We start from the raw sequence: 24,472 nt of genomic DNA, 5'->3' as shown, positions 1-24,472 counted from the left end.
ATTTGAATACCATTAAAAGAATTTGATTTGTTAAAACATTTCTAAACACAAAATTTACTACTAAACACAATACTTTAAGAAGTATTGTAATACATCTACATCCGCTACGCTTAGTATACCTACCACCATCGCTGCCATCATGCCAACACATTTATAATTTGTGTCTTGATCTAGCGCTCCCACATAACAACAGATGCATCGACCTGTATTTTTTTAAATTGTGAAAACCAATTGAATTAATATTCACGTACCATATCGTATTAAATATTTAAGTGTGATCTAAAACGCTTAACCGTATTCTGCATCAAATTAGCATTGAACCAATTCGACGTAATAATTGACAATATAAACAGAATATTGTACTAAAAACAATTTAAATTAAAAATACTGTGATTTCACTTCATTGTGTACTTACAAATATTTATTTTTAAGTGTATCGTCATGGCAAATTAAAAGAAATCCGACTCTCATTGACAAGTAAGCTTAAATATGATCAACATTCTGGATGTTTAAATCGTTGTTTCTTTATTCGAAAAAAATTTACCTAAAATTTTTGGCTTACAATTTTCTTTTAAATTGTTGTAGTAACACCAGTGGTATTTAATAAATCCAAAAAAAAACTAATTGCGCCTATCAGCAAACATTGTAAATGAAAATTCCCAGAGGAAAGTTTTTTTTACTTTTTATATTTGCTCTATCTTGGTAAAATCGAAACTAGTGAAAGTTCAAATAATCTGATGTAAAAGGCTGGCTGATACAGAGATAATTATAAAAATCTTTAATATAAAACCTTTTTAGTTAATTAAATCATATAATATGAATAATAACATATAACAAAGGCTTTCATATATTCACCAGACTGGATACTTCATGTACTAGTTTACATTCATAATCTGATGGTGGTTATGAAATATATGTTTTTCTTTATATAATGTCTTATTAAGAAAGGTTTAATTCAAATGTCTCGAAGGTTTAATAAAAAATTAAACGAATTGAAGACATATTGATTCAATAACTTTGTCATTCTATTATTTATATATAAAACTATGACTTATGATATGAATATGATAACAAATTCCGAATATAATATTTTTAATAACTGGACCAGTGAATTTTCAGACGATATGCAATAAATCGCCTAATTATAAATAAACAAACCCATAAATTCTAATATAGAAGAAAATTAATAACACATACATATTATATAAAAAAAATATAATGAAAATAAATTATATCAATTATAAACCCATATTAGGCTTATTCCGCTGTTCTTTTATCTAAGCCCATAAACTAGATAGACGTTTTTTATAACAAGTTTATTATTGTGGAAGTCTAAACACGGACTAAGGAAAAGTTAACCGTAGTTACGTGTTGTGTAAAGAAGCATTAGAACGTAAAATGAAAAAGATTCGGCCGACAAATTACCCAAACGGTACCGTACCCATTGCGATAATTGCCGTTGTTATTTGATGGAAGATGGGGGGATGAACTGGCCGATGCGAGAGGGATTTTGGAAAGGGGGATTGGCGAGCACGATATTCTCGGTATAAAAACTCGACGGACATCACTCACCACAAGTCAGTCACTCCCTGAACTTGAACATGAAGGTAAAACAGCCAAGAAGAAGCCCCATAAAATACGTATTATTTTATTTTACCTTTTTTCAGGCTTTCGTCTGTCTATTGATCGTAGCTGCTGCAGCCAACTACGCCCAAGGTGAGAGATACTGAAAGCCTTAACGAAAAAATATGTCCATCACCGTACATACTAATTAAAAATATTGTTATTTTTCAGCTGGATTTCTCGGTGGCGGCGGTGGCGGTGGCGGATATGGAGGCGGCGGATTCGGAGGAGGTAGTTATGGAGGTGGCAGCTTAGGCGGCGGTACGGTTACGTTAAATTTGATCCGCCTTATAATCGAACGACAATTTTCTTTTTAGGATTCAAATCCGGTGGTGGATTTGGAGGTGGCAGCTATGGCGGCGGCAGTTTCGGAGGTGGCAGCTTCGGCGGTGGTGGCTATGGTAACCCAACTGAGTAAACAACCAGCAACTTGATTCGTTACACACCGATTATTTACAGGAGGTGGATTGAAATCCGGTGGATTTGGAGGCGGCGGTTTCGGAGGTGGTGGCTTCGGAGGCGGCGGCCACGGAGGCGGTTTCGGAGGTGGCAGTTTCGGAGGCGGTAGCGGCGGTTTCGGAGGTGGTAGCGGAGGCGGAGTCAAGATCATCAAGATCATCAGCAGCGGAGGCGGTGGATTCGGAGGCGGCGGTATCGGTGGCGGCAGTTACGGTGGTGGCGGCTATGGAGGCGGTGGTTACGGTGGTGGAATCGGAGGTGGATATGGAGGTGGAAAAGGTAAGACCAGTTCTATTTGTTATAGAATGAAACCGCTAAAAACGTGTTATTTTATTTTTCAGGGTGGTAAACAAGTTTATCATTAATCACTTCAAAACAATCAGCATTTCAAAAAACAAATGTATAAAAAATGTTCCCACTGTTATATACATAAGAAACTGTACATAATTTGTAAAATTTTCTGTAATTCTATTTTGTAATATATAATTTTTATATATAAAAACGTGTATCTCACTTATACCTAAATATTATACTGGAGTATACTGGAGAAAAATATACAGAACTCATCTTAACTAATCATCCAAAGCTTATAGTTTACCTATAAGAAATTAGTTAATCTTAATACAAACAATATTTTTTAAGTTACTAAGGCAAACGTGTTCAAAATAACAATTATATATTTAGTTTGATGATATCTGTTTACTGTATATGAATTTAATTAACATGATAAAAATTATGATACTAAAATAATAGTGTAGCAGATGAGTTTTATACCAGACCAGTTGTCACTAATAGTATTAACAAATCGATTTCATTTTAACATTTCATCATTTATGAAATAACAATTTATATTTGCAAAGAATAGAAGAAAACATTAAAAATTTCGAAAGGATTTTGTACACCATTGTATTACTACGAATGAGAATGGGGTTAAAGAAACCAATAGGCTGACACTGTATTGTGAGACTCCCAAAATAATTCGTCTTCAGATATTAATCAAGCAATAACCAGTGTCTATTTTGGTACATAAAAGGAAATTTGTTTGTGGATTATTAATACTAAACTAGTCAAATCATATAGTAAGATTATTAACGTAACTTTTAAATCTATTGGATGCAAACGTTCGTTCAAAACATACACCATTAAAAGTAATTTTATTTAATTACGGATTCTTTATTTAATTTATTAACTAAAATTAGCTCCTTCTGATAATTTTTTTTTATCAATAACTATTTTCATTAAATACAAACGTAAAGAAATAAATTAGTTTTTTATGGTTATGTTCAGGATCCGAGAAAATCGCTACAGTGATGGCTGTAATCTATAAAATAATTTTTGCTAATATAATTCTATTTTTAGGAAATCTCTATTCTGTTAAACACAAACATATAATATAAATATCTTTTTTAAAGTTGTTATAATAATGATTACTGATATTGTAATGACTAAACACTATTAATTCCTAACGTTAATGCAATTAACCATAAATGGTGGTTTTCTATATTTTATTTTATATGTTTATGTGTCTTTTATACTTTGAATAGTTATTGATCACCGGGATTTGATCAATTTCGATGAGAACGAAAGATGTAGCCTTCACATTTTGTATATTACAAAATAAACTAATGTTTCATTGAAAGGTTTTTACTTTCTGAACAGATTACCTACAAGAGATGGCAAATGTGTGATTGATCATGATACAATCAACAGGGTGGATGTTGTTGAAATTAAATATCACTTTTTATATATTACATTCAAATCTTAATAGTAGATAACAGAATTAAGCAGGATTAATATATGATAATATAGAATAGCATCTTAGGTTTCAGACTAATAAATTAAATAAAATTTGTAAGCAAATATATATTTATTTTTCCTTTAAAAAAGTCACAATATTTATACAATCTTCTAATATTTCCACGTTTTTTTGTATTCAGCTTGTTTCCATTAGTCGTGTATTTTGCCACTATGGTTCATTTGGTTCAAATAAAAAATATCGGACCTAATTTTCCTGTAAAATATAAATAACTAGCGTATTCGAAGCATTTAGAGTTGGGCTAACTCCTTAAAATGGATTCCAAATCACGGTGCTCGTTTTCCCGACTGGCCCGTTCACAGAGGCCATCCTAGAAGGCAACCAAACTGGAATCTTTAGTCCTTGTCGGATTTTACACCATTGCTTAGAGATATTTACAAATGCAGTCAGAAACATGTTGTCAATTTCTAATTATAATCAATTAAGAGGCGTTAAAATAACTAATACTACTTATTTTTTAACATCAAAAAAATTAATCGGAGAAAACTTCTTCTTTTATTACTATATATAGCGTTGATAGATAATTATAATACCCTCACTACCTGTCACTTATACAATAATAAATCTCTAAATATTAGAAAGTATTTTTCTGTAGTTTATTTTTTCTTAAGAAACTTTAATTGTTCTCTTTAATTACTCAGGAATATGTAGTTTAATAACTATATAAATTATAACATAATATTATTATATGAAAAATTATAATTATATACATTATTTCATTATTATTTACTAAATTTTGATGGATTCATAATGTTTTAATAATAAAAATATGGTTTAAATCATGAAACTTTTGACTCCTAAAATATTCAGTCCTAAATTATATATGGTAAAATGAGTTAATTTAATATACATATTTTGATAACCTCTGAACTTTTATATTATAGCACTTTTACTTTTAACTAGCATTCTGTACTTCTGTACTGAAAATAATAATTAATGTGTCAGTCAATTGCACACTTTAACTGTTTCTCTATTAGTGATAACTGACGGAGATCCTTCCCGTACTAATTTTGAGGGAGAACAGGATGGATATAATTAATTTCAAATAATTTTAAATTGGCAAGTGGCAGTGTGAAAACAGGAATTGACTAATGATCCCGAATATATTTAATAATTTAGTCGTACATTCGGAAAGTAACAATGACATATTATAATAAAAATAACTGGTTTATTTCTATTCCATTTCAATATGTGCTTATTATTTTTTTCAAATGTGCCATAAGTAAGACGATACGTAGTTCTTTTCGAACTTTTTTAAAAAAAAGGGAAACAGATAATTGCTGTAATGTATTAGCTTCAAAATATTTCATCAATTTTATTTTGAATGTTATAAAATTATTTTTACATTTTATATATTTGACTTGATTGTATAGAGAAATGGAGTAATGACCACTAAATATTTGTATCGTATCTTCTCAATCAATCTTTATTAACTATATAACCATTGCACGCCTTTTAAATACAGTAATAACTTTTATCGTTAATAATAAATATTTTATTATTAAGAATATTATTACTCGTGGAAATTTAAATGAAAGAAGTTTTAACATTCAAAAGGCTTGAATAAACAATGAGAGACCTAGAAAGTCGAAAAAGTCATTAAAAAAAAGACCCAATAGTTTTCAACATAACATGATTTGAAGTAAAAATTATTTCTCTATTTATCGATCAAAATGTAATAATTTTTCTTCTTACACTAATAAATAATCTTGAAATATAGTTCCAAGATGCTCCTACGTTAATATGCAATATATTGCTATTTCCAATAATACTACAAACAAAATGTAAAATCATATATATTACATATAAAACTATGTAAGCTTAAATTCGGCACATTACTAGAACATTATGAAGAATTTTAAAAATCAGTCGAATGAAAATCATAGGTCCGAAAATAGTAACTGAAAATACATAACTGAAACAATCGATAGTAAAAAGTAGTCAAATCAGTTGATCCAAAAATAGCGACTGAAAGTAGTTCACTGAAATAGTCGATAGTAAATTACTAATTAATCGATAGCCGTTTTCAGTCGATAGTTCCCAACGCTATTTTTAACAATTCTGTTTTCTCATATATAACTGATATGGTAGCTTTGTCATACTCTAACTAATACCTAATAATTCGAACAATAATTTTCAAAATCTCTTTACAGAAATTTCAGTAATTAATATTTGCAATAAATTGTGACACAGAATAAAAAAAGGGATTACTCGAATATAGTTTTTGAGTATTAATAATTTGAATTTGCACAAACGTTAACACAATTGTTGAATATTAATTGAATAGTATGTAAAAAGTGCATTCTGGGATAAGAAGCGTTTTTAGGACTTTTCATACAACATAAGAATATATGTTACGAAAAAATGTATATATATATACATATATATATATATATATATATATATATATATATATATATATATATATATATATATATATTATTAATTTATTTTATATATAACATATATTATATTAGTAATTAGTATTAGTAGTACTATATAAATTCAATTTAAAAACAAACATGCAAAACGTGATAAATAAATAATATTTGGATGAATAACTAATTAATTGTTTTAAAATTTTTATTAAGGAATATATAAAAATTAGTTTTGAATCATTTGGTTTAACTACAAATTCAGTGCTTTACACAATACAGTACATTATTATATTATTTTAGGTATCGGCATTTTATATTAGAATTCACTTTTACTTACAAAAATACATTAGCAATTCCAAAAACCATTTAAATAATATCTAAAATATACACCATTAATATTGCTCAAAAACCAAACTGCAATCGTCTTGTTAATATGTTACTAGATTCAATGCGAAATAAAAAAAACCGCGACCAGGTGTTGTGTAAAGATGCATTAGAATGTAAACCGAAAAAGATTCGGCTGCCAAATTACCAAAACTGTACCGCACCAATTAAAATAATTATTGTTATTGTTCGATGATGAAGGATGGGGGGATGAACGGATCGATGCGAGAGGGATTTTGAAAATGGGGGTAACAGATCACGATCTGGCCGGTATAAAAAGCTGACGGATCAGGGATTCATCAAGTCAGTCATCATCTGAACTTGAACATGAAGGTACAATAAAAACAATTTAAAGTATATCTTCTAGTAGTGATAACAAACTATTCATCTTTTTCAGGTATTCGCTTGTTTGTTGATCGTAGCAGCTGCCGCCAGCTACACTCAAGGTAAGTAAATTGTACTTTTGAATTATACGGAATTATGTAATATATTTTATTAAACATCATATATCCGTTTCTCTTCTTTCGTTTTGATACATTTTATAGCTCATAGGCGTTTATCCGTAACGTTTCAATGAACACTTTAATATATATACTTTGGTTCTCCCCAAATATACTCTCGTTGGATACAATGTTCCAAATAGTTCCTTAATTATATTTCTAGAATACTCTTAAAAACCTTCTTCAGTGCTGTTTGAATATACTCTATCAAATTGAAATAATGCCCTCGAAGCGTTTTTTAGCCAAATAAGGCGAATACCCTGTTTACTGTCGAGTGTTTCTTGTTGACTTTTTTTAATTTAAAAATGGATAAAAGTTAACAATTTTATTCAAATATGACAAAACACACAGAATTATATTATTTGTGATTTCGCCAATGCCGTAAATTTCAATAATTATTCTTTTTATATTATATGTTTACATGAATTATAATAATTTTTCACACTAAAGAAGCGTTTACTGAGAAAATATGAAGCAATGTATATTAATCAAAATATTGTCGTGACAATACCGTGTCGAAAGAAATAGGTTGGTTTGCCAACGACCCAATCATCGATCTATTTTCGCACTCTTCAGCATTTCGAAACCGAATAATACTACATCGATCTGATCAAATGCTAATCAGAAGTTGCTATGTTTTATGGATATACTAGGTGCAGCAGAACTATCCATCCGAGCTGCATAAGTGTATCCACATCTTTTACAATGTGTGGCTGAACTTTGTCATGGAAGACAAGAAATTTGCATAGGTTAGTCGCTATTGTTGACATTTTTTTGCACCAAAAGTAGTGGACAGTGTGCAGTAACAGTTCGGTTCAGTTTAGTAGCTTAAAGTACCATAAATGTTCCTTTCCTGAACTAACCGTACGACACAATACAACTACTTTCTTACCAGGCAATTACTTAACACTGAATCTATGATCTTGAAACGGTTCGAGATGGCATTTTTGGTCAATTTGTGTGGCAGCTATTTTCTTTACCTTCTGATCTTTTTCACCGTATATAAATATCTGATTCACTGCTAAACTACCTGAATATTCTTTGAGAATTTAAGTTGGGTTTTCGTTCAATAATATTTGATTTTATTCGTTATTTTCGAAGTTGCTTAGTATTCCAAACCGTTTTTTTTTACTGTTTTATTTTTATATATCTAATATGAATATTGAAACCGAAACATGAATTTTAGAGAAGTATACTTAAGAGGAAAATTATACATTAGAGAAATCAAGAGACAAAAATCAAATAAGTAAGAGTAACTCAAGAAATATTAATATAGATATTTTAAAGACAACATTACAGCGTATAAAATGTATTTAAATAGCAACCATATTTTTAGTGACCACAAATTACTATTTTAATATATACAGCAACTTAGATAATTTTGAATGTAAAATATATTGAAATCCAGTTATGTTATGTTTTATTATGTGTATTTACCAGTTTACTACATTCATTTCTTGAAACTGAAGGTAATTTATTATCATATTTGTCATTTATTATCACCAACAGTAATTTATTAATATCTGTTATAAAATCATTGAATTGAGAAAAGGCAACGAAATTGATTTTTGGTATTATTAACCAAATTTATATAGTTGTCGTGATATTTTAAAATGATATATTGCAATATAATTCCTAAAAGCAAAGACAATATTTAATTTGATACATACTATCAGTTGTTTATTACAATATATTAAAAAGTTCTCCTTAGATTTACGGAGTTTATAACATAATTGAACATATATTAAAATTATAACAAAGTATTTTTATTTCGATAGATTCGATCTAACTTATAACTTTACGCGAATTAATGTAGTTATATATGTTCTATTTTTCTCAGTTTCAGTCCTCAGTTGGTGCAATAAAGCTGGGCAATACTAGATATTAATATTAGGCACTTCTGTGTCATGCGGAAAGTTCACATTTTACTCATTTTATCTAAATTTTTCATCGTCGGGTTTTCAAGTCTGTTGTCCATCAATAATACAGAAATGTTTGTTCGTTCTCTTACAAGATGCCAAACATTTCTGATTGACTATGAGCAAATACTCTCTAGAAAAATTCCCGCATAGCCAAATTTTATTCAAAAATCTTCCTTCCAATACTTTGTGAATTTAAACTGCCTCATGTTCATCCATACGCCTTCTCGAGTGAAATTAAATGGCAACTTAAAGTTATGATCGTTATCGGTGTTCATGTTTAACCCAGTATATCGGTAGATGACCTTCATCATTTTTATGAATCATAATAACCGAAATTTAAATCGAGCCATTTCTTTGTTTAGCCTGTATTGTTTTCACCAAATGCTTTTTCTCAGTTAACGATTTTCGGATATGTAGTAGTGGACTCATTTTTCCTCCATTTTCATAAACCAGTATAAAAAATCCTTTTTATTTCGCCTTGACAATACCAAGCATTCTGGGAGATCCCGTGTTGTTGCCTTCGGTCGAATTTTTATACAAAATTGTAAACAACTTCTGATTTTGGCTCATTAATTTGGATTTAGAAATAAACGGAAGGAAATTTGTTCGGCTATATCTATAGACGTGACCCAATCAGTTATAACATTAGTGCGAATGTAGGTGGTTCTCTTGGAGAAATTGTATTGGTACATTATACCAGAGATATTCCTATGAAGGAATAACGATGATAATTTCTGATGATATTGCACTATTCGTTACAGGCAATAACAATAAAACAACTGTAAATAGATCATGATATATTTATATATGTGAATTTCACATAAATAACATAAAGTCATTTCGTATACGAATACAGAAAAAAACGTGGGTCAATTGATGCCAAACACAAATGGAAGGAGAATTTAAAAAAAGAGCAGAATTTTGTAAGAGGTTCAAAAATGTGTGGTAGTTGCTTGAACGACAATCAAAATTATCACCCTCCAACAATTGATTGTTAAATTAATTTTTATGTGGGAACCTATGGTGTACAACTATTGGGATGCACAAAGAAATTAAAGATCAATATTATCTAAATTTATCAAAACAAAGTTCTTTGCAGCATTATTCCATGTCTCTATTAGAAAGAAGTACGTACCCAAAGGCTTAAGGATATGCTTAAGGTTAACGAAACGATTTGCAAAAGAAACGATTGAAGAGTGAAGAACAAAAACCATTTAAAATTAATTATAATTGCTATATGTGAAAAGTGTGCAGTGTTTTAAACTTATGTGGAGTGCACAAGCAGGAGTATATCTATCAAGCGCTAATTCTGGGTCAAAAACCTCAGATATTAACTTTAAGATTAATATGAATTACTTAATGAAATTACATAGTGGATAACTAGTCGTAATGTACCATGTGCTTTGTTAAATTAAAACTTTTGGTATCCTTACGGTGTCAGATCTCTCACGAAACTTCACATAAGGTTTTTTAAGACTACTTTATATACTTTTTAATGATTCTTGAAACAACGATAGGAAACAGTAATAATAACCATTGCTGTTTGTTCCATATCTGTTGTCAAATACCTGTTTAATTTCAACCATCAAAAAAAATCCTAATTAATACACGAAATTACTATCCAATGCTTTTAAAAGATATTTACTCTCCTAATATTACGATAAATGAATTGTTGACAAGGCAAGTATTCTATAAAGATTAGTGTTAACCACAAATAATATGAGAATATTATTAGTAGTAACCCGGCGAGTGCCAAACACAACATTTATTGAGTAACATGTAATATAACATATTAATTTAATAATGCGTTATTTCTATATTAATATTATTATCATTTCAGCTGGATTACTTAGAGGAGGCGGCGGCGGTGGATATGGAGGAGGCGGATATGGAGGCGGCGGTTTCGGAGGTGGTGGATTTGGCGGCGGTGGTCTAGGAGGAGGTACAACCTAAAATTATTATATCAATATCAGAATAACAATATTTTCAATTCCTAGGATTCAAATCCGGCGGATTCGGAGGTGGTGGCTTCGGTGGAGGCGGTTTTGGCGGTGGCGGCTATGGTGAGTCAATACATTTTCTAAAAATATCAAACAGTTTTAACGATACTTAATTTCATACAGGAGGAGGACTGAAATCCGGAGGATTTGGCGGTGGCGGTCTTGGAGGAGGCGGTTTCGGAGGTGGTGGTTATGGCGGCGGCATCGGAGGAGGTACCAGAGTGATCAAAGTAATCAGCAGCGGAGGTGGTGGATACGGAGGCGGTGGATTCGGAGGCGGTCTCGGAGGTGGTTACGGTGGTGGTATCGGAGGTGGATATGGCGGAAAAGGTAAGGGTTAAAACAGGTTTTCATTAATAATGCTACAACCATTTTTGATTAATTTTAGGATGGTAAATTAATGAGCAACCAGCAAAAAGAAAATCGATGAAAGCAATTAACTATTAAGAAAAAATTGTTCCTCATTCTTGCAAGTATAAGAAATTGTAAATATTTTTTCTAAATTGTCAATATTTCTATAATGTTATGAAATAAAATTTATTTTTATTAAAATATACTTTTATTTATCATTATTGTGTAGAGCAAGAAAAAACAAAAACGTAAAGCAACAAAGCTGATTATCATTTGAGAAAATTATATTAAATAAACTGAGTTAACAACGTAAATCAAAAATTTGAATTGCGAAAATATGCGAATGCTTTTTACTCTCCACTACTAATATTTACTCTCCACTAATGATATCTCAAAATGAGAAGGTATAACAATGGCTGATATTATATAATTACCCACTACAATAATAATATTGAGACAACTGTAAATAGAACTGAGTGGACTGAGTGGACCATGGAATGGCGAATATAATTGTATGCTACAATGCCTATACAGTCTGCCGGTTATAGTTGGTTCTAGAATAATTCCACCACAGCTAACTACTCGGGCGTGACACTTCAGCCAATCCAATGCCAATCTTAAGTGGAAAGATCATGTTAAAAATAAACGAGAGGAACTTTGTATAGAAACAAATTTTGAAACCAGTGAGACATACGGTATGAAATTAGGGAGTTCCACAAAGAAATCTAACATTATCCAAACTTATCAAACCAAAGTTCGGCAAAACATTGTTAGTGCCTCATGATGCGTTAGAAATGACGGCATCCAGAAAGATGCAAGGGTATTAACAGATAGCGGAAAAAGTAAAAGATTTGCGAAAAAAATATCAAGAAAGATCGCGTGATCATAAAAACGTCAAAATACTACAACTGACATACAAGAATAGCCTCACCAGAAGGCTGAAGAGACAAAAATCTATTTATAACTTCGAACTACCAACATATGAACTAACGAACTAACAGTTCTGTGTGAAAAAGGTGTCATGTTTTTAAAATATATGGAGTACACCAATACATCAAGGGTTAATTAGGTTAATTAAGTTTATTTCACAAATCTTAGATTTTTAGAAACAATATAAAGGAAAATTAGAAATATAAAATTACTAGAAAGATGTAGCCAATAAATAGTTTGAAAAAACAATTTATCCATACAGTTAAGAAATTTTTCATTTCGTCAGTGAAAAATGTTTTTCTTTTATAATGTTCAGGATTTGATGTTTATTTTTAAGGCTTCGCAGTATTCCAACTGACGTTATTTAGTCTTTGATGCGGCGTAGCATCTAATCAGTGATCAGACATCCAGTTTCAACGAAAATTATAAAATTTTCAAACTTGTAACTAACTCAAAATTTTATTCACCGATTTGCAGTATATCCATCAATAAAACTGTCCTCGCCTCCTGAATGTACTCACTAGTAGTACAGTGAAAGAATACATTTCATATATTATTTTTAATTTTCCTTTCAATAAATAATAATGTATGACGAAATCTTGTAACAAATATTTTTATTCATAATATGGCCCTTTTAAATTGCCACTAGATAATTACTTCATTATATATTAAAAATTAAGATTATGCAGATTAATGAAAAGAAAATATAGGATAACATAGCGATACACATCTATTCATCTAACAAAAAAAACATTTCTAAATGCTCAACTATAAAATGTGAATTTACTAAGTTCTAAGAATTTCTAAGAATTGAATAATGAATTTGTACTAAGTGTAATAGATGTTGTGAAATAAAATAAATATATGCAAAAGAATTAAACTAAAAGTTTTGGGGACTTATGCAGTACCGTTCTGTTATATCCAGATTATCGGTTATAGAATTAGTAATTTAAAAGTGGTGATTTTGATGATAATGACAAATAACAGCCTGGAGGACCAAAAAAGTTTGAAGACAACTATTGTTACATGTTTATATGTGATTAGAAAGATCCAAAAGCAGCGTAAATAGATAACACACAAATTATCTGAAAATGCCATTTTGACAAGTTGCAATATTTTCGCTATTCTTCAGGTAAAAGAAGAACTTTTTTTTTCTGTAGCGAATTGTGGCTAACGATGAAAAATTTACCACGACAATCTCAAGTGTAAAAAATCATAGGTTAATCCATATTTAATTTATTTAGTTAATTTAATTAATTTAGTTAATCCCAAGACATTCATATTAACACCGAGGCGGAATATTATTTGAAATAAAACTTTGCTGTGCACATGAGAAGAATACACAGTAGCAGTTGAAATGGAAAGTTTTACAGCACCCAACGTACTAACCAAATATAGTGACTTCTGAATGTAATTTGTTCAAAGCGGTGCAACATTACTTGGCTGGCATATTGGCTCAAAATGTTAATAAAGAGTGAAAACATCTCTGTGATCGGATTGCTGGCAAACCAACATCATTCGTTTAACACTGTATCGCCAGCTGCCAGAAATATTCAAAAAATTATAGAAAATCATGCGAGATACTTTGAATTAATATATATTGTGCCAAATTGTACTTTTCTCAATAAATGCAAAAAGCGTTTATACGTTTAACAATAAAATCATAAAGTTTTGTGAAGCATTTGAGAGAATATATATTAATAATTGTTGAAATAAATTGAAAAAATATATCAGAACACATGCGAGCTCCTAATAATTGATGAATAATCACATCAGATAAATTAAATTTGTAAATTAATTTGTTGAATTGAATAACTCGAAATACCATTAGCTTTAATATGTTGCGCTAGATTTGCATTTATTATTTTATAAATCCCTATTAAAATGTATATGTTATATCGCATAATTTAACGTATGAATAGAGCTAAACTGGTTCTTTAATTATTAATAAAGTAAGCAATGTTATGTATATAAAACTAATCATTTAACTTGGGAGATGTATCGTGATTATGTTGTTCTATTGATGACTTAATTGCTTTTAAGTCATATTTGTTAAAAGGAATACAGGAATAGTACAAAATTAAAAGGGAAAAAACTATTTCTAATATTCAGCTTGTTTCCTTGATTTTATTGTGCTTTGCTGATTATCTTACTTTTATAATGTTTCTTCCCAAAGTTGTGATATTTCCAAATCTTCCCTCAGAAGACGTGTTTTAATTATGTTAAATGTTTCTGCGATGCTATAGACAAGTTAATCTACTTTAACACTGTTTAACAGATTGATGATTCAGATGATTTAATTCATTTTATGTTGTGCTCAATTAATGCTCAATTTTATGCTGTGAAGGGTTCTGATTTTATTTTCCATTTTTGTAATATTATATATAATGAATCGACATGATTCTTAGAATGACATTTTTGTACTAGTTTCTTCGACATTATATACATTTCTGCACAATTACTGCAATAAACAATAAACTCTGATAATGTGTGTATAATTGAAAGGAAGAAAGGTAAATGTTGAAATGGAATGCCGAGATGTTAAAAAAATAATAAGGCGATATAATTGCGTAGTTTTAACTTAACGCCTCAACTTTTTGCTCCAGTATTGCTTATTTCATTAATAATTACTTATTGGTTGTTGCTAAACTTTGAAACTTTAGCAAATGTTGTGTGGCGCTAAAGTGCTTATTATTTAAACTATAAATCCTAACCCAATAAGCTGCCGATATTCACTTGTTCCTGGCTAAACAATTATCATCACGATTGATGAAGCATCCATCTTTTTAAAGAATATCACAAGTCTTATCGGTTCTTATGTATCCAGAAACGACGTATCAATTTTTCAGCGGCGGGATTAGATATCGGGTCTGCTTCTTAAATTACGCTGCTGATTGGGTCGTAAAAATTCAAATCCTCTGCACGATATCTTGACACTGTTGACGATCGGTCACAACGATTCTAGTCCCTAACAGTATTAATCACCTATTATTCAGATGCTCGTTGAGTCGTTCGCTGCAAATTTGTTCACCCTTCATTCGACAGGTACCAAACTATTGTAATCGGCGTGTCTGGACTTGTTCCTCAACTGTACACTTATTGTCTTATCTCAATGGTATGACTTCATTCTTCATATACGGGGTTGGAGAAAAACATGAAGAATTTGCCTTGGCATTTGAATGAAGTCAAACTAACCAATGCAGACTGTAACAGCATCCAAATCATAAAAAAAATGTAGAGTAGGAACTTAAATAGGCACACCCGTAACCATGTTTTCGGCGTGCAGCTCAAGTGTGTATATATATATATATAAGAAATAAAAAGAAGTAAGTACTTTTTTAGGAAATTGAGAAGAACAAATAAATGTGTCTAATATCGTTTTATTATTATGATATTTTTACGGTTCTGTTTCCAAAGACAAAGAAAGAAAGTTTATGTAGGATGATAAGGTATTGACGTTAAGTCTATGAGAAAAGCCTTAACAACCCTATTGAGTAAAGTTCATTTCCAAGCAGGAATAAACATTGCAACATTTCGTTCATTAAGCATTTCGCAGCAGTAGATAAACCAGCCGTTTTCATATTTTAAGTATATTTTGAACAAAGGATTCTTTAATTTCTAGTTTTTTACTTCATAATATTTAAGGAAATAATAATGTACAATTAGAAAATTAGTTATCGATTCTTCAGATTAGATATTGTGTTTTTATGTATTTCGAAATTATTTTATATAAATGTTAACTAGTATTTAAAACAAATATTTTATTAAAATTCTATTTTTTAATTTTCTCTAGTAATATAAATATATTTTAATCGTATTTCCCTCTGTAGTAAATAAAGCCATTTGACGTGCCTTCAGATAGTTTAGATGAATAAAACTTAGCAACAATTTTATACATGGGAGATAATTCTCTTTATTTTACGATCCAAATATTGAAGCCATATAGGACTGGTATACAGAAGGAATATAAGAGTTGGAAAGAGTTTAATAATATTATATGTACTGCTCGAAGTATCAACATACGTATCAGCGAATGCACCATATATTACTTCATATCCTCTAAAAAAATCTACATAAATGAATTAACTCAGATATCAAATCAATTTGACAGACGCAGCTAATGGAACCATCGTAAGATGCCCAAAGAAGTTTTTTATGAGAACACGGTCAGGACTACCCAAAGTTAGTGCCTGCATATACGGTCAAAATCAAACAGAATATTAATGAAAACAACAAAGACACACATGTAACACTTTCACTCCACAAAGCGATGTCACAACACTTTTCTACACAACCGTAATTCATTCTAAATCACGTCAGCTCTTCTCGGGTTGTTTTTTCGCGAACTCCCTAAAGCCTCATTTGAACAATTTCTATAAATACTTTTCCGATTATTGACATTGTCATTTATTTCTCGATAGTTTTTACATTACTAATATCACCCCATTATGAAGCCATTGAAATAACGTTGCCCCATCAATTTCTACTATCTGCATTGTTAGACCCTTATTAGAAAATTAAGTTTCTGTAATACTAATTTGTGGCAGAATTGCTAAACCCTATGGTATGCCATAACGGTAGAACTGAATGAATGATTTAATGTATTCCCAAGGATAATAGTAATCGTGCGGCTTCAATCCACTTCTTTGAATTTTTTTTTTCATTGAATTTCCATCTCGATTCAGATCATTTTAAATTGGCCGCTACACTACACCAACAGTATTGTCTTTCTAACATAATTTGTGTAACATCTCCACTTATATTTTTGTATTTATTGAAATAACTGAGCTTGCTATAAACCCGGCAAATATACTTGAGTCCTTTCAATTTGAAGTCTCTGTTTACATATCGGTTTCCACGCGTAGCTCTAATCGCGATTGTGTGTAACTTCCTACACTTAAAGCATACCGCTGAACTAATTTTCTTCAAAGCTGTTGCCACATAAATGTATTTAATAAAATATTACTGACAATAGGCGTAAACTATTGTTATTAATAACTCCAAGCCTTCCCTAAAAAATATGTCTGGTCCTAGAACTCGCCGTATGATAGGTGTACGTTGAGTTAGTCAACAAGAATCCATTCTAGGTCAATTATAAAATAGATAACAGGCAGAGACAATATTTATTAAGTTTAAATAATTCTTCACCAACACGATTAACGCAGCGTTCCGACTAAATCATGTCCCAGATGTCTGGAAAATGGCCTAAGTTATTATGATTCCAAAACAATATACAAAGCATTTAAAAAACTCTTGAAGAAAAAACTAAAACTAGTGATAGATAGAAAAAATCTAATGCCTGTACATCACTATGGTTTTATGAACAAACATTATTACATTACATTATTAGAAACATTATTATTGAAAACACCTACGAAGAGAAAAAAATTACTCATCTATATTCTTGGACGTAGCCCGAGCCTTCGATAAATTAGGCTTATATACCTGTTACGGAGACAGAACGAAGAAGCAACCGGAAAACTGGTACACAGTAATAATCGAAATAAGCATAACCAGACAGGGAGAATAAAAGTCAACAAAACCAAACAGTGTAAATTAAATTCAGCTACAACCAAATTGTTTATATAACAATAAATATGAATAATAGTATTGTCCCATACAGTAACAATGCTAAGTACTTTGGTATGAATCTTAACGCAAAACTTTTTCGATGGAGCATATCTAAAAGAATTAAATTACTCGAATTAAAATACAAAGAAATATATTGGTTATTTGGAAGAAAATCTAAATTGTTTATATATAATAAATTGCTGCCGTATCAGCCAGTACTAAAATCCGTATGGACCTACGGAATACAGTTATGGGGATGTTCTACGAGAAATAATATCAACAAGATACAAGTATTGTAAAATAAAATGTAGAAATGTATTGTGGATGCACCCACATACTACAGGAATAATTACTTACATCAAGTCTTCCAATTGTCAGAGAGGAAATTAAGAGATTCACAACAAGACACGACGAAAATCTCCATTTCTATGTAAACACTAAAGTGCTTCAACTCTTGGACAACACTGACTAAGACGCATTCTCAAAAGAACCAAACCGTGTGATATTGTGTAGTTGTGTAGTAAAGTGTAATAAATGGTAAAAACACTGAAAAGTGCTACTAACTTTCATTTTATTAGAGACTAAGTAAGAGCAAACTGGATCTTCCTAGATAAGTACCTAGTTTTAAGTCACTATAGAGACAAATTGTAAGTTAGTCGGCAGTAAGTCGTCGACAAACAACCATACATTACATAAGGATGATAGAAATACTAGGTTTCCAGATGCATTTTTTAACCAATCAAATAGACCAGCAAGTTATGGAAATATTTTTAGGTATTCTTTAACATAGTCATAGTCAAGTCATACATAGTCAAGTTCCTAACATAAGCCATTACCTCTCTTAGACGATCTTCAAATTACATATTCAAAAAAAAAATATACATATACATATATATATATATATATATATATATATATATATACATATATACACATATATATATACGTATATATACATATACATATATATATATATATACGCAAAATATAGCAAAAATATTCAACAAAAGTTGGAAATTTGGTTAAAGTGTAAGAATGTCTAATGTTCGCATCTATTTTCGACCCACCAGCTAACACTAATACTTTTCACAATAAAGCTAACGATTTTAGTGGCATGTAATTATTAAACCAGTCTTAATTGAGGAACTCACGGTAATGCAATCATTGGGATATTACAACGAAATTCAAAGACAAAGACTTCAAAGGGTATATCAATTTTGTATTCAATTATGCCCGGTAATATAAAAAATTTTCCATGTTAATAGTCCTATATGTAAAAGTTATCCTATATGTTGAGAATATGCAATGTCTATACGCAATCGATCAAGCAATCGCTTTGAATATGCGACAAGATATAATATTTTCTCAATAACAATCTCGCCATTTATTGGGAAATCGATTATCGATGTGTCCGATATTACCCGCTTTCTTCGCTAGGCCTCAATTGCTCTCAGAATCATTTGCTTTGTTCAGTAACGTTAACAGTTTTAGCCTTAAATAGAAGTCTAACTTTTTAAGAACTTTGTTTTTATTAAGAAGATGTATTCTTACATTTTTCTAATTATAGTTAATGGTTTGGTGATTCCTGAAACTCATAAGGATTCCTAATATATTATAAATAAAATGTAATTTTATTACATATTATTACAACGTATGCAAAAAATCCCCGTCTTATTCATCTGACTTCGATACTAAATAAATACTTTACACAATAAATAACAAACATATATATTGTATAGCTTTTGTTAAATCAAATTACTTATACTTCCATCGTAATACTAATTAAAATTTGTTAATTACTACAAACAAAAGTTTGATTATAGTGAACCATAAAATATGAAGAATTGTTATATTATACATTGTTCATTGGTATATTATTACATCATTGGTAGATTAACAATTTCGTTTTTGTTGTTTGAAACAAAACTAATATATAAAATTACCAGCTGATAACCGCCCGCTTCGCTGAGCACATGAAAAAATTTGATTGTAGAATCTAGGTGAAAAATACGAACTAAATGCTTAATTTAAAAATAATAATAAAGATAAATTTAAAATTTGAATGCACTGATTACATGTAATATAGTTGACGCCTGTTTAGCTGGGCGTAACATTAATAAAGTATTACTCTTAAAATTGAGACTTTAAACTGGAATTTTAAGTATTTACTTCTTACCTACATTATACTTACGAATCGTACTTAAAATAATATAAGAAAAAATTCAAAGATACTCTAAGAATAGATCCTGATTTATAAGGATATAATTCCAAACACTGCAACACATTTCTAAAGGCCCGTCCTTCCACTTCAATTAAAAACACCAAATACAATAAAAATTCTATTTCCTATACTTACAATTTTATAGTTTGCATAGTATTAAATAACTTCAGAATGGCTTTGATTATATTTTATAAAAGCTTATCTATGTCCTGCCGATGATTCTGTAGTGTATACATTTTAGCAGTTCCTCCGGGTTCTTCAGTATGATTTTAATAATATTCTCATTAGCTTGTTTTATAGCAACAATTAGCACGTACCATAGAAAAAATAGAAATTTCACGGTATAGGCGACCTTGGGGAAATGTTTTCTTTAGTTCAATCAACGGTAACGCTGCAATCGCAAATTGTGATTGGCTAGTTTAAATTCCTGGTGCCGCCTCTAACATGGAACGTGATTGATAGATCAAATGTACATTTTAGTGAAAAATTTAGAATTACCCCTCCTCCAGGAACAGATATTAGGGTAAACGCATATCAAACGCCAACATTGTTTTTATCAGGTACATATAAAATTATCTATCTACTACATGTCTGTTTACATATTGTTTGTTTACAGAAAATCAAAACCTACTTATTTAAATTTTTATTTTCATTTATTAATGGTTATAAAATTCATTTAACCTACCAAGTTGTTCGTATGCTATCAGTTTGATGTCTCTACATAAAGAAGTCTTATAAGAAGGTAATAATTAAGATAACTGGATAATTAGTAGTAATAAATACTATTTTTAATTGTAAAATATCTTTAAAATAGTTGTAATACTTTAACTTTTTAGAACAATCAGTGTTCAATCATTGTATAGTAGAGGAATTATATATTTAAATTTTATTGCCTTGTTAAGAAAATATTTGTTACGGTGCCATCAATAAATTTAATTGCTACATTTAGGGATTTATTACCTTAAAGAAATCTATTGTGTTTAAATTTACAAATAACTACATTTATTTAACAAATCTTAACCAAGATTGCTTAAAGAATTTTGTTGGATCTATTAGAGGTCATGAAGGTAGAAACAGCATCTTTCACCTAGTATGTTCGAGTAATCTTTAAAAGGGCTCATCACCACTTCAGTGTTTTCACATCATTATCCCGGAGAAAATTGTGAAGATGATGAACATGTTAGATAACTTATATTCTTTTTTAACGGGAGATCTAGTACCACTTCCAGAGAACTTTGCTCTGGCGAAAACAAGAGTCTAATATTGTGTTTTAGTCTTATTTCAGGCTATTTAACAAAACTTCTGAAAAAGAGACAACATGCAATATTTGTCTACATTCTATATTAAGTAGTTCCACAGACTAAATACTCTAAAATCTAAATATCAATTAAAAAAGACATACATTTTTAGTGTTTCAACTGTCCAATCCATAGTGATTTCCAAGACCAAATTTTAAAAGTTATTATGAGGTGTGATTATATTTTTAGTTTAATGAAGTTAATGCAATATCAAGAGGGAAGGATTTAAAGTTTACCCTCAATATATCAAGATAAGTTAGAACTCTAATAGATCCCATAAAATTGATGGCACTAAACATATATGGGAAGGCATTATAGAACAATTATTGATATTTTAATTTTGCCTAGAATAGAGTTCATAATTGTTTTTTTGTTGCTTTTTGTTTATATATATTTATATTATTTACACTTATGTATATTTGTGTAGGACTTTATTTTAATAAATTAATTTTAGAAATTAAATTTGGATTTTTATTCAAATACTATTGTCGAATAAATGTGACGTCACAAAATAATCAGGCGAAATGGCAGACCAATCAAAGCAAAGTATTTTCCATACAGGTTTCTACATAACTATTTTAAACTAACCAATCAAATTCACGTTGTCAGCGCCGCCAATAATTGAAATAAGCAACATTTTGCCCCACTACTTACCATTGGAGTTGCACACCCCTGGCACGTACTCATAACTATTTTGACTTACAGCAATTGACATAAAACGCATTATGCATTAAACATCAAATTTTGACAACTGTCTCATATCTCAGTTAGTCTCTTCATATTATAATATTTATATGTAAAAAAAATTCTGTAAGGTTTTCTTAATTTTTTATTACAAAATTTTATCTTGAGAATAACGAACACATCAGCCAAGAATTATCCTATTTAGTAGCATTTAGCAGTGGTTTTGAACCTATGCCCATACATAGATTTCGACAATTTTTATTTATATAGTTTAACTATTATATACAAAAAGTAGACCTTAATATATCAAATATTTTTCATGCTGCTGGTATTCGATTGTAAATTATTGACATAAATTCCAAAAAAAAAAACTGATACAAAACTTAGTTGGAAGAAGCATATCAAAAATAAATGAAAAGAGCTCAAATTAGAATACACCAAATTTTATTGGTTATTTACCAACAGGAATGACTGTATGTTAATGGAGATGTATGTGGGTAACAATATCAATATAACGACATATATTAACAACAGAACACTGTGATATTGTGTGGTGAAGTGCACTAAATGCCAAAAACATTGAAAAGTGCTACCAATTTTATTTTATTAGAGACTAAGTAATGTTAATGAGTCTTTTTAAAGTAGTACCTAGTTTTATGTCATTTTAGAGACAAATTGAAAGTTAGTCAACAACGACTAGTAGTGGCATATTAATAATTAAAAAAATTAAAATGTTTCTATACCATTATAATCCTACCAGAATAATACTCAGACGATTAAAACTAATTCCAGCTAAAAGCGACGTGCTAGAAAAGATTCGTGCGTGAAAAACTTGTGAAGTGGTGATTATACTATAAATGATAAAAAGTTAATAATAACACGAAAATTCAAGTCAACTAACAGATCATTTGTAAAGTCGCCGGCCTACCATAGTAAAACATATTTTTTGCAAAATTAGTTTTTTTTTATTCAACATAATAAGTGTGGTACACAGATTATAGCGACCCACCAACTTTTCGATACCATTTTTGTAATACGATTTGTCTTTTGCCTTTTCAAAATAAGCATCAGTTTCGGCGATCACCTATTCATTCGACGAAAATGTCTTGCCAGCGAGAATTATTTTCAGATCTGAGCACAGGAAATAGTCGATGGGGGCCAGATCTGGAGAATACGGTGGATGAGGAAGCAATTCATGGATTTTTTGCCATCTTTTTCACTGACTTGTGACACGTTGCATTGTCTTTGTGAAGCAGCACTTCCTTTTTAGCTAGTGTCTGTTGCGATAGAGTCCAGAAAAATTCAAAAGTTTCCAAATCGGACGATCTTTGTGGCCAAGTTGTTATCCAAACTTATATATAGGATGGTTTTCTTCTTGGTGCGATAATCTAATGGATCTCTTCACGTTCCTGACAGATATGTTTACTTGATAATAATAAGAGTGTAAAATTAGGAAGGATAAAGATTCAGATACTTTTCAGTTGGCCAAAGTACCAGCTAACCCACAACAAACACTAGGTCTAGTCAAAAAAATTTTAGTTGATAAAAAGGAAAGAGAGAAGAATACAAAATTAATGTTCCAGCACTATTTTATCTAAATTAAGGCAATGTCAGTAGTAATTTCTATATCAAATTAAATAAATACAGACAATAAAATATGAAACATCGAATTTATTATAAATATTAATTAAAAAATGTATGTGTTTTTAATGTTTTTGCTAATGAAAATCATCATTGCTTAAACAATATTTTATAACTTTATATCCACAATATAATTTTAAATATATAATTCTTTCAAAAATATATACAAAAGAAACATGCTTGATGAACAAGTCTGTTATTTATCTTATCTGAAAAAAAGTAAATCTAAGATTGATAAAACATAATTTTCCAAATAAACCCCAACCAACAGTTCAAAACTTTTTAACCAAAATATTATAAATGTATAACACTAGCCTGTGAATTCATTTAATTTTGATATCTAATACTATATTGCTGTATTATAGAAACTTGTATTATCGGTTTCGACGCTTTCAAGTAGCTATGAAGATAGATGACGCCCTGATAAACTGAGAAAGTTGAAACATGAAAAATTGGAAGATTAATCGAAACGGAAGAATAATACTAGGCCGATTGTAAAGAAATTTGTCAAATAGAAACGACGCGAAGATATTTTACATTATGACAACGCTCTATAACATATCCAACTCAAAACTCCAATTTAAAAATTTATTTTTATTAGGATACATTATTTAATTTTTTATATAATTTCTAAAATCCTAAATATACTGATATTTTTTAAATATTATTTCAATAGTAGTGTGTAATGTAACAA

At 29.9% G+C, this 24,472-nt stretch overlaps 2 protein-coding genes across 2 annotated transcripts; both read left to right on the top strand.

Moving 5' to 3' along the window:
• The first annotated feature begins 1,500 nt into the window (after positions 1-1,500).
• Positions 1,501-2,562, top strand: LOC143202027 (uncharacterized). The gene is made up of 6 exons (XM_076413297.1): positions 1,501-1,607; positions 1,668-1,716; positions 1,795-1,884; positions 1,941-2,024; positions 2,083-2,361; positions 2,424-2,562. Exons 1-6 carry the CDS (start codon positions 1,602-1,604, stop codon positions 2,429-2,431), a joined length of 516 nt encoding a protein of 171 aa, XP_076269412.1. The 5' UTR covers positions 1,501-1,601; the 3' UTR covers positions 2,432-2,562.
• Positions 2,563-6,987: 4,425 nt separating this feature from the next.
• Positions 6,988-11,552, top strand: LOC143203150 (uncharacterized). The gene is made up of 6 exons (XM_076415288.1): positions 6,988-6,993; positions 7,058-7,106; positions 10,923-11,024; positions 11,080-11,145; positions 11,206-11,412; positions 11,471-11,552. The coding sequence occupies exons 1-6, from the start codon at positions 6,988-6,990 to the stop codon at positions 11,476-11,478; spliced, it is 438 nt and encodes a 145-aa protein (XP_076271403.1). The 3' UTR covers positions 11,479-11,552.
• The last annotated feature ends 12,920 nt before the right edge of the window (positions 11,553-24,472 follow it).

The sequence above is a fragment of the Rhynchophorus ferrugineus genome, unplaced genomic scaffold (assembly GCF_030347505.1).
Source record: "Rhynchophorus ferrugineus isolate W39M unplaced genomic scaffold, kcgeb_rfMv2 rfM9, whole genome shotgun sequence".
Lineage (NCBI taxonomy): Eukaryota > Metazoa > Arthropoda > Insecta > Coleoptera > Curculionidae > Rhynchophorus > Rhynchophorus ferrugineus.
This window is presented reverse-complemented; position numbering and strand designations above follow the sequence as displayed.